At 33.9% G+C, this 13,028-nt stretch overlaps 1 protein-coding gene across 24 annotated transcripts in view; it reads right to left on the bottom strand.

Moving 5' to 3' along the window:
* The window catches only part of CaMKII (Calcium/calmodulin-dependent protein kinase II), a 1,422,941-nt gene that overhangs the window by 981,693 nt on the left and 428,220 nt on the right, over positions 1-13,028 (bottom strand). For all 24 annotated transcript variants that reach the window (XM_081726364.1, XM_081726368.1, XM_081726431.1 and 21 more), the window contains exon 8: positions 6,108-6,202. In XM_081726364.1, the coding sequence (XP_081582490.1) occupies positions 6,108-6,202 (95 nt within the window). The remainder of the gene's footprint in view (positions 1-6,107; positions 6,203-13,028) is intronic.

Genomic DNA, 13,028 nt, shown 5'->3' with positions numbered 1-13,028 from the left:
AAATTCTATCCACTGAAACAAGGCTACTACTTGTAAAATCTAATATTTCCTCATCCCTTGAATATTGCGATGTAGCTCTATCAGGTTTAAATAAAAAATTAGCGTATCGTTTGCAACATATCAAAAATGCCTGTATAAGGTTTGCTTATAATCTCAAACGATCAAATCACTTAACTTCATACTACAGAAACCTGAGCATTTTGAAACTTGCCGATAGACGTTATTTGCATCGACTCACACTTCTCTTTAAAACTGCGATTTGAACAATCTTCCTACTTATTTCAACGTTTGCAACCACTAAATGCTCATTACAATCACAATACAAGATCAGGTGTAAATAAACTCCTTTTTCTTCCCCTACATTCGTCAAAATTCTACTTGAATGCGTTCTTTGCATCCACTATCCGTGCGTGGAATGACCTTCCATCCAACACAAGGCACATTCAATCAACCTATTTAAGAAGTCGATTAAGCAGATCCTCCATAAATCTATCAAGATTTACAAATATCTGGAAAAAAAAATGCTGATTTTTATACTTCCTACCTTTTATTTCTTTTGTTCACTAAATGTATTTGACTATGTTATGTGGTTATTTGTAGTAATCTATGTGTGCATGTGATGTGATGTAATGTGTGTGTGTGTGTGTTTGTGTGATTGGGAATGTTTTACATACTTTATACATATTTTATTATTATTATTATTATTATTATTATTATTATTATTATTATTATTATTATTGTATTACTGATCATGATCATTGCATGGTCAAGTGGGAGACAAGGCATGGTTAGCCGTAACTTCGCAATGTAAAATAAGACTAAATAAATAAATTGTTCACATAAGAAAATGGAAATACAGTGTTTTGTTTTCATAGAGAAAAAAAAATATATTGAGAAGGTTTGCGTTCATCGAAGTGCCGAACCTTAGCCTTGATAAGAGCTTACAGACTCCAAACATGTATTTGACAAATTTATCCCATTTTTGCAAAGCTATGCGGCTCCAGCTCCAAGAGCTTTCACGAGCCTTCTAGAGATCTTCAGTATTCGTCGACATGTGACATGTATTCATGGACTGTCTTGAGAAGTTCATCCCACAAGAGCTCGATGGGTAACAAATGCGGAGACTGTTGTGGCTCCACCATTTTTGTGGTGATGTAAACCTCTTCTCTGCTTTAGAGAAAATTACTGCATAACGTGAAACTATGTTTAGGATAATTATCCTGTTGTAGTACAAAGTTACGGCTCAAACTTTCGTGTTCCTAATCAAATTGCATGCCTCACTGAAGTATTGTGATATACGTTTTACTCCATTATTCTGTTGATTTGAACTAAGTTACCAACTTGTCTATACTGTGACACTGCCTTTTCCGTGTTTTGCTGTATGCATTTCACAGTCGGGATGAAAGCGCTTTTCCAGAGGGTGACGCACAAACATCTGGTGTTGGGAACCGAGAAGTTGAAGTTTAGATTCGAGGGTCCAGAATACCCTCTTCCACTGTTTATCTTCGTGTTTTTGCCGAAGAGTATCATTTTGCAATATTTCCTACTCAAGGGAGTTTTTTTTTAAATTTATTATTATTATTATTATTATTATTATTATTATTATTATTATTATTATTATTATTATTATTATTTTATAAATTGCAACTACACCCCCAAGACCAAAAATATGCAGACTTCGGACCACCGTCTTATCTCATACCAATTTGGAACGGTTTATTCCGTTTGCTTGTAGTCCTAATGAATTTGTCCTTACGAGAAGTTGTTATTTCTGAACAATCAATTTGTTTCCGTGCAACATTTACACCAATTTGTGACTGTCTTTCAGGAGTCCGATATACTGCCAGAACTTATCAAATACATTTAACACAAACTGTTTTTCACCACTACGTAAAACTTTTCCTTATAACCTTTTTACCACAACACTCGCGAAAAACGATTCATGTTAGCTATCTTTCCTATTTAAAAGCAGAATATACATAAGCCTACATACTTGAATTCGCATTATAATCGCTGCGCATGCTTAAATGTAATTCTTTTATTTTTCATTGAACATACCCGATTGCAGTGTTGCTAGTTAATCTCTATTATACTTTTGTCTTTTATAATAATATAGTAGTAATTGCTTCACAGTAAAAGTAATAATTACAAATGGTGAACTAGTATGCAGAAAAGTACAAGAGTCGGTACGCCAGTAGCAAATCAGCGTCCTGTAGTTGTATGTAGCTTGCTTATCGCAGAGGTATGGCCGAAATGATGATAGGAATTGTGTGTTTACTTAACCCCAGTAAAATCGAACCTTAAAATACAGAACATTTTGAAATCCAGAAAATGTTCTGTATTTGTTTGAAATATTTTTCATAAACCTTATTCTAAGTGTGCGAAGATATATATTTCGGAACGTTAAGTTGTAAGATCTTTATAAAACAGAAGCTTTTTTTTTTCTGAAACAAATAAATTAACGTTGACTCAAGTGAATATCTCACCACGCATTTTCTGACAAAACCAGGGAAGACCCAATTATGCAATTTCTGATAAGCAGCGTAAGAAACTACTCAATTGAATTCAGTTTTCGTACGAGTATAAGCATCACGTACTAACTACGAAATGCATACACAATATTGTATAGTACATATAATACAAAATAAATTACTGATGCAAATACTACAAATCTACACAAACAAAGTTTAATTTATTGAACTTATCTTCAAACGCTCAAATTCATATATTTTCGCTTGCACCGATGTCTCGAACTTCCATTGTACCTGAATCAATATCTAACTTCAAACTTAGTGATGAAGAATCGAACAATTGCATATTCACAAGTTTCCATTGGCGCTTACTTGATTTTACTTTGACTAACTTACGAAAAATATGGAAAGGGGGGAAAAAAATCTCTCATACTGATCTTGAAGGAGACTAAATCAAGAAAGATTGCTACTACCCATGAACGCTATATTTTCAACGGCATGAAAACCTCTCAATTGACTTACAATATGGAGGATATCTCCTATAAGTTCTACAGTTGTCAAGATCAGTAAAAAGTTTTCATTCAACTTGTATCGTATAACTCAGCTTTTATTAGTTTGAATACTATATTTAACTTTCATATTCACAAAGAGCAAGTAGGGGATTTTTTTATCAACATTTCTACGGTCACCACAATTATCACCGCTGCTAGTGCTTATTCGCCTTATTTCTGAAAAAGAATGTGACTTTACATTTTCCTAGACTTTGCTTTAATACCGTCTCCAACACCTATTAGTTTTTACTATTCAATTCACCATCATATCGACTGTCGATTATTTTGAATCCTTGGTGACATTTTCTTATTTCAAAGTTGCCAACTGAAAGTAACGTAAAATTTCTTGATGGCTGCGTCATAAGTAACGCAACAACCTGACTAAACTAGAATTAGATAATAAAGAAAGAACCGTTCAGCGACAAGAAGAATCGAACAATTGTATATTCACAGGATTCCATTGGCACTTACTTGATTTTACATTTGACAGAATAATTCGTCATATCATCATACTGCACTCTACACCTTTAATGTGCATTACCTACACAATTTATGTATAATATAATGAGAGTTGAACGGAAGGTTTGCCGAGGGAAATTATGCTGCCGCATAATATGTCACAACGTATATGTAGCCCAGTGTAACCAATAGCATATTTTAGAAACGTGCCAAAGTTGCTCGTTTCAGGTAGATTATAAATAAGTAAGAACAAAGCACCTCGTTTTAGCTGGGACAGTTCAAGAGTCTAAGTCATTACGCTGGAGATTATAAGACTTTTCTGTGTATCACGTACTGTCCTATTTATCATCCATTTCATTATTGCCATTCATTACCCATCGCTTCCATTAGCTTACAAAGCAGAACGTAAAGGTGAAAAATAAACATAATAATAATAATAATAAAAAAAATCAAAATTTGAATATAGTCTATGATTGAAAAGATGGTGATTTAACAAATCTCTATTCTTCGTAACTAATTTCGCATGTGAGTGGAAGAAGTACGTATAACCACAGGTGCATTCCGTAACTCATGTATACGAATATCTAAATTAAGAAAAAGATTTTTAAGGTATGTAAACATGAAATTACCTACTCGGGAATTAAGTAGTAAATATTTATGATCACTGCAACATATCTGAAAGCTAAGATAGAAAAAGATAAACTTTCATTAAGAATTGACAGCCCAGAGCTATTAATGGGTTACAAAGTCCACTGTTTATAATAATAATAAAAAGTGTCCCAATAGTAGGTTCTACCTCCTATTTTAACCTTCAATTCAAACCGGAAGTGGTTCAAAAATCGATTTCCTGCTTCAACATTTATCGTTATAGAACCAGAAAAAAAATAATAAGGGTCTAATGGCTTTCTAACATAAGTTCAGCTTTCGAGGTACAGGTTCTATCTTTGATCTTATTACTTTATTGAAACCAGTAGTTATACATGTACTACTTAAAGAAGATTTGCATAGTTCAGAAGTCAGCCATAGTTTCATACTGTGAAACTAAACTTACTTGCTGTTATTATTAAAACACTATTGAAACACTTACATACATATTAAGGACTAAGGAGACTACAACTTACGAACGATATCAAGAGAGAAATCGTAAGTGAAGGCGAAGAGGTTAGGGGAAGACAGTGGAGCATGGAAGCTTCTCAGCTGCAGCAAGTGATTTGCCTATAATGGTAGAATACCTGTCACAATGTAACGTTGAGATAATATGAAGAACCAGAGATGCTCCGATGCGAGATCTTTGATGGTATTGAACTCGCATATATCGAATCGATCCGCCATATTGGAAGAGGATAAAGAGGTGTTTTTCACATAAGGCTCCATAGTAATTTGTCTGTTTTATTGTTGATTGCCTGCGCTCCTAGGAAAAATTGTACAACGAAAAGAACAGACGTTCTTTGGAAATTCATAATATGTAAAAGGTAAGTCATTTTCTTTCTTCTTTTACCCTGTAACAGTCAATAATATAATGTAGTTGTGTACTCATAATAACATTAGGTGAATAGGCATATGCATTGTTGTCAAACTACTATTAAATTTACTTATTTAATGACCTGTATGTTTATGAGTTGTAGGCGTCATTAGTTCTTTCGATTGGTGTATAAGCCATCTTCCACTTCGATATATAATCTCCCTCTCTTCCCTTCTTAGTTAAATACCACAAGAGCAGCCCACCATATGTATACCATTAGTAAGGGTAGCATTTTCTCAAAAGTACAAGGACCAAATTGTTACTAATTGGAAAGTTTCGCAGGGTTATTGTGAAGTTTATGCACTTCTCACATACACCGTTGCCTATAGTTTCGTATTACAAATTAGAGGGCTTCCAACTGGAAGTTCCCACCATTATTTATACGCATAGACAATGATTTTACATATATCAGCTGACTGGAAATTGCGGAATACGCCATCTTGGGAGAGGATATCTCCAATCGAACGCTACAATTGAGAGCACGCTTGATTCAACACTGCGACATAGGGAACGGCATTTCTAGCTCTTTATATTATCTCAATGTAATGTAATTATATTCTTGTACATTTCAGAACTATACTTCTTTATTGATTGTGTATTTAATATTGAACTATCCACAATACCATACATTAAATCTCTTACTGATATCCATGAGGTAACGAAATATACTCAAGCCAACGTCCGCACTTATCTGCCGATTTCCGTGAGATTACTAACGTTAAACAGAGTGAGTATAGCTATATTTCGACGGGTAACCATTAGGGAAAAGTAGATTTCGTTGGCAGTGTTTCACCACCAAAAATCATTACTAAAGTGCTGCAAAAATGTATATAACAATCCTATCTGACAGCAAAAAATAGATCAATAAGATTAATAGTAAAAATTGTTATTTTTTAAATTATGGCGAGATAAATTCAAGAACTCTTCCTGTTATCTACTGCATTACCTTAATTTAAATTTAATAATAATATACTACGTATTTTCTTTATTACATAGATAAATGAGACATTTGAAACATACGTATTCTACTTCTATTATTTCTTCACAATAGAAAACTATTTTGAAATTTCTACATTAAAACATAGTTACAAATGAAGTACTTACGTCATATGCCCCTGCTTTGATTTGTGCATACAGTCGATGTTGATCTTCATCCCAGAATGGTGGGTAACCCACAAGTAATATGTATAATATAACACCTAAAATAAAAAGTCGTACATGTAAAAAACATAACACAAATTTTCAAATTTAAAAAATAGATAACATTTATTCACTGTATCATCCTATATGAAAGATATGGTACAGAGATAAAAGAACTCCTCTAGCTAACTTAATGATCTACCTAAGATATATCTTTATCCAAGGTTTTCCGACTCTGTGCTGATCGCGTATATTTCTACTGAAGGAAACATTTTATTCAGAGAAAGCGCATTTTTCGTATGTAATGATTATAAACCGAATAAATCAAACAATAACGAGGTACTTGGTTGAAGGACTGCAAAGCTCATTGCCACAGACACAAAACCTAGGAATTGGATTCCATCCGATCCGATCCAATCCAATCTTCATTGTTATTGCCCCACTTTTGAAAGATTCTACTTAATATTATACTTCACTATAACATTCTACTATACATTTCTACTTTCTCCTGGTCTATTGGAAAGTATATATTACCAAGTTTCCGACTAAAACTCTATTTCCTCGCGTATTTTATATGCGAGGGATATGTTGCTTCCACCATAGACGTCTCAGGTTTATTCAGTAATGTGTAGCTTTAGTGAGACTTCGCATCATGTACTTTTGCACATTCACATTTTGATTAAAATTATTATTATTATTATTATTATTATTATTATTATTTATTAGTATCAGTAGTTTCAGTAAATAATAATAATAATAATAATTGCTTCATGGGACAAGGTACGTAAGTGGTACAGCGCTCACCACTGTTGCGAGGGTCCCTGGTTTGATCTCACGCTATGTAAGTTTGTGGTTGATAATATCGTGTGCATAGGTTTTCTTCGGGTTCTCCTTATTTCCTTCTGTGTTCTCATTCCACCAACTATTTTATACTCGTTAATTTTCTTTAATCACCCCTTTACTTTATTCTTCAGAGCATAACCGTGAGACTAAGGACTAAATTTCATTTCATTCGATTTGAATAATACTTTACCCGGTTTGTCAACTGAAAGGAAATTTTCCTTCGTAAGTTATATATATTCCATAAAATTTATTGAAAATAAAAATTGATCTGAAAATTCTTAACATTGTAAAGGAATTTGAACGATCAAATATTCAGTTTCAATTAAGATACTGACACAGTCTACCATAAATTCTGCTTAAAAACATATTTTGGTTTTATGGTAGTAGTTGAGAACTTTAGAAACAGAAGAAATACGAAAGAATGTGCTGTTTCATAAGTTGCACTGGTCCGTATTAAAATACTGTTTAAGTCTGTTTATGCAAACCATAACTATTGTCTAGAACAAGATTAATCAATTAATACTCGTTAGAATTCCAATCATCCAAGTAACTACGTTATACTATTGACTACCCCACGGAAATCTTAATTGAAAGTAGCATTTATCACACGCTAAGCAACAAATATTAATAAATAGAACTATTAATAACTAGTTCAAGTTACGTTATGATTTATGAAACGCAATCATTTGATTCACACAATATGAATTATTGGTAGGAGTATACACGAAGTTTATGCTTAAATTGATTTGGCAACATCATCTTATTCAGAGAATATTCCTTAGCAAATGCTCGGAACACAAAACGGAGATGTGGCACAAAACCTGAACTGTGCTTAATTTAAACGGCACTAGTCATAAACGGCACAAGTCCTAAACAGCACAAACCCTAAAATCTCGTGTGACGCTACCATCGCGTCCATGCCGAGAATATTCTAGAAGTAGTTTGCATATGTAGCAAATACCGCCATGTTTTATCGAATATTGAAGTTAGCGTCGCACAATAACTCACAATGAGTCGTTGAATTTTAGAGCACCATTCAAAACAACGAAACGTAATAAAAATATATTTACAGTAAGTGTAATTAATATAAGAACTATATTTTATTCAAGGTTGCACTCAAGGTTCGGGGAAGGTATTTTAAAGTAAGAACAATTGAATCGGTTTACAATCGACAGCTGAGGTTTTGAGTTTGTGCTTTACGTCATTATCCAAAGTCATGGTTATGAAGAACGGAATCTACTATTAATGTGGACTCCGAATCACAAACCGGGCTTAAATACGGTGCAGTTAGGAGATACAGAGCTCGGCAAGATTGTCTTTCACAATATCGGCCGTTTTCCACCACATTATCTCACCTTCAAAAGAGCTGAATTATAAACTTGCCACCATCCCTAGCTGCAATAGCTGCTATTTTAGAGGAACATCTGATTTACATTCAGGGATGTGACATGTACGAAGTGCCCTGGTTTATAGCTTAGAAAAATTGACAAGAATTCTAGTGGCAAACGAAGCATACCTGTTTTTAAGTTCCGAAAGACGTTTAATTAACTTCGATCTCAACCGGTACGAGTAATTCTTAAGCTTCCAAAAAAACACATGCCTTGATTCATATTTATAATGATTTATGCATTTATTTATTAATTATTAACGAGTTACCGTGAAATGTGATCTAAAAGTTGGGGGGGGAGGGGTGAATTTGTCAGTTGCTTTTCAGTGACGTTGATCAATAACAATAGGCCTCGATGGAAAGTCTTTAACAAAAACACGCAATGTTTCATAAAATTATTGTAAATCTGCTTTACAACATGGCGTAAATCAATCTTCTTCCCTCTAACTAAGTTAAACCTTACACAATAGAATAACTCCCTAATCTGAAAGAAGGCATACCTATGCTTCACAAAACAGCAGAATTTTCGCGAAACACATGTTTTGAACATCGGTAAAAGCAGGGTTAAATTAACTTTCTTATCATTGATCGATTTCAATTTATTTGTTCGGTAAGACTCAGAAAAGACGTATGTCATATTGCAGCAAAACCCTTTACTTAAGTATAAAAGTTATCAAAGAAAATAATTAGTTTTTAAATCGAAGGGAGGGAAATTAATCACTTCCTCGCAATTACCTGATTTTAGTTCCATGTCAGAGCATTTGGAAGGAAGTCTGAAACATCAACTACGCTATACTGTATAACATCGAATATTTTTCTAGAAAAATTATAACAAAATACGAGGGTCACTTCAGCACTCATAAGCTGAAAATACCACGTATTTAAAAAGACCAGTGGGTTTTATTTTACAGCTGCACTTTATTGGACAAAATTGGGTCTTAATAAATTGAGTACGTACATTTAAAGCCACATTCATTATTAAAATACAACTTAAGCACTCGTGCTCTAATGTACACATCAAACTATGGAATTCTCTTGTCGTATAAGGGCAATCTGTGAAGCTCCATCGGCGTTTCGTAGGACACATTTTACAACTGGCACTTGCTTATATTTCCATTTCTTGAAAGAAGGAAGTAGAAATTTTCCACATCTAGTGTAACAAAGAAGTGGTTAAGACTATATAATAAAGAACAGGAACAAAATCCCTATTACACACAGGATTCATATCCCTGGGCCACCTTCTCTGACCAAAGATTCGTTTAGTTTCCGTTAACGCGTCTGGCAAATACTGGGGTAGTACAAGGTCAGAAGCAAAGATGAAAAACAGCTTTATTAAAAGGATTTTTTAACGTCAGTTTTTTGAAGAACTGAAACGTTTAAAACTTTTTTTCTTTACAAAGAAATATTCTTAATTCCAATTACTTTTTTTATTATTATTTATTCATTATTATTTCTTAACAACAAACTTTAGGATTAAAGGAACTTTGTTTTGTAACAATATAATTGTACTATACGTCTCTCACTCAATCAGATATACAAGAAATATTCAGGGTTTTCAGATCTCCTTTTTAACGCATTATTTTTCGTGTGTGTAATTATTTAAGTATAATGTTAAGAAAATTGAAGTAGATCTTTAGTAATGTCATTTCTTAAGTGAAGCGTTGCTAGTGCTTATGATTCAAATTATGGGACTAATTTATGCATTTGTAATTATCATAAGATAATTCTTTTTTTCAGTGCTACTATTTTCCGTATGTATACCTTATGTGCAATTATCTAAATGTAGTCTTGAGAAAATAGGCGTATATCTTTAGTAAATTCCTTTTTAAACTCAAATGTTTCCGGTTTTAATTAACTGGCACATGGAGAAACTCATTTTATTATCTGTTTGTACTAAGACGCGATAATGTACTACAAAAACAAAGGGAATGCATTGCTTTTTGTTTCAGATTACAATTGAACACTGCCACAGCGAATTTGATGAGCGCGAACAAAATTCGTTATGCACGATTCCCAAACATTTTTTTCCCCACTGATATTCTACTCTACAAATCTCCTCTAATAAACACATATTTAAGCCAATCGTGGGAGTAGGGTAAATTCATCTTTTCATTCTTGGCAAATTTCAATCCCAAGGAATGGGAGAATGGGAATGATTGGAAAGCTTAATGAGCATATATACTACAGGTAGATTGCGTCAAATTCTAATATATTTTTACATATTGTTACCGGAATATCCTTTGTTATCATACTAAGCATATTTGTATATTCGCAACATGAGATTGATTTTAACCATCATTTTACCCTCTGTTCTCAAACTACGTCAACTTCACATGACAGACTTTGTAGTGTGCCGGCTATTTTTCACTTTTTCCGAGATTACTTTTTGCTTTCTCCTGAATTAAATATCATAATTGGTGATAACAAACCCTAATTATTCTATTGGCATACAAATATTTAGATATAGGTTAAAGGTATTTGCATTTAATTCTTTAATTCTCATTACTTCAATGTGTGTTCGAGACACATCTAAAGACCATAGCTTTTTAATTTCGTAATATTGCGTAAAGTTAAAATCGTCTGATCTTTCCTTCTCTCATCTCGCACAACCGAGGAAAGAAAAGTAATCTCTTTTCAGATAAAAGCTTCCCTACCAGACAGAACCACTCTGTCTCCAGAATAGCCAGCTGAAGTGTTCTATTTTTTTTGTTTTCTCATTTCTTAGTATGAATACACAAAAATATTTAACCTCTGCCTTACGAATCAGAGTGCACGTGTATTCTCCACGCACCTTCTGCATTCCCCATGTACTCTCCGTGCATCCTCTGTGTAATACAAGTGTTCTTTTCAAGTACTTGTTTTCTTTAAAGTACAGTAGACGCATAACTAAAATTTTGTCTCCACTTCTGACATACAAAACTCATATACCTGTCTGTTTTACACACTGTATATTTATTTGTCTGACTCATGGGTTACAGCTGTATTTCAAATTATACTTATCTCTGGCTAAAACTAAAATTGGTAGTTCATAAATTTTGATCTGTTCACTTACAATTCAAAAACTCTGTACCAAAGACCAGCAACTCCTAGAAAATATTTTTGTAAGTGCGCATGTGCAACCCCTTTCCTTGTCATAAGAAATATCATTCAGACAACTCTCAACAAATAGAAAAAAAAATCGTCAAGAAACCCTGTTGCACCCGATTGTTCATGATGGGGGATTAAATTCTCACCACACCTCCAATTCATGCTGGGTGCAATTGTATCCCTCAACAAAACTCGAATGCACTTGGCGTTCTTGGGGGATTCCAAGTTGTCTTTCTCAGACGCGGACTCGCATCCGTCGCTATGGGGGAAATCCATTTTAACTCGCCGACGTGCGAGCTTCACGCTTTTCGAGGGAAAATTACAGCGAGCATAGTTCCTAGACTATAAATCGACAAGAGAGAGAGAGAGAGACAAGAGAGAAGAATCTGTCACGCGCTTGAATATTTCCTAGTATATTAAAACTCAAGAGCAGTAATCTTTTAAGACGCACATCACTACTCTTGTGTTTAATATACAAGGGCACATCATTCATGTCCATGACAGATTTCTCTCTCCTTTGAAAAGGAGCGGCCTATAATCTAGACTATTATCCCTTGTCAAATATTGGATGTAAGCAAAGCGAACCTACTCCACGCTTCCCCTTGTCCACACAACCTACTAAAAGGTAGGTGACCAGTTGTACGGCAGTCTCAAGATTAGTCCACAGGACATTGCATTTATAGCCATGGGTTATCCCTCTAGAAGTAAACCTGCACGGAAGAATTAAACTTGCCTACGATATATGATGGATAAAGGTACTAAAGCAAGAAAACAAGACATCTGAAGATTCAATTTGAAGACAACTAACTGCTGCCGTACACTTTTGGGACGCTTACCTTCCTGCCTGCCAATAACATCCGCGAGTTTAAAGAAACTGCATGTGAATATCTTACAGATAAAAAAAAAAAAAAAAAGAAAGAAAGAAAAAAAATGGTTATCCTTTAGAAGTTGATTTAGGGAAAAATAAATAAATAAATGACAAAAATGGAAGTGAGTAATCTCTAGTGGAGTCCTTATTCTCAATCTTCAACGTAATCAAATAATAATAATTATTTGCTAATTATAATTAGCAAAATGCAAGAAATTTGTTATATTTACAAATCAGTTACGTACCTGGAACTGTAATTCGGTGTGATTTAATTCAATACATATATCTGCTAAATTACCTCTAAGACTCAGGAGATTAGTTATTTGGAGCAGTTGCACTTCTTCATCTTAGTAGGAGGCTACTCCTTTCTTCAAGCTAGGCAAAATCTATTTGCTCACACATTGAGAAGTACTAAGCTTCGTAATAAGCAAGACCGGAAGTTTGTATTTTAACTCATATGTGCGAAAACGATGGCTTGCCACAAGGTGGTATTAGAAACACGAACATAATTACACAGTATTCTCCTGTGTGTTTACATGTTCCTAGTTACAGCAATGTTATTTTCCACGATGTACTTCCAGTCCCCGAAGAGTACTTTTTCAACATGCTAGTACCGCGGATCCATGTTTCTAAACTCGTGGCCTTTCGTGCATATTATATCTTTTCAATATTGACATTCTTCAATATTGAAGAATTTGAA

Source organism: Thermobia domestica, chromosome 1 (genome assembly GCF_964235325.1).
Source record: "Thermobia domestica chromosome 1, izTheDome1.hap1.1, whole genome shotgun sequence".
Taxonomy (NCBI): domain Eukaryota; kingdom Metazoa; phylum Arthropoda; class Insecta; order Zygentoma; family Lepismatidae; genus Thermobia; species Thermobia domestica.
The sequence above is the reverse complement of the archived record's forward strand: the minus strand, read 5'-3'. Positions and strand labels throughout refer to the sequence as shown.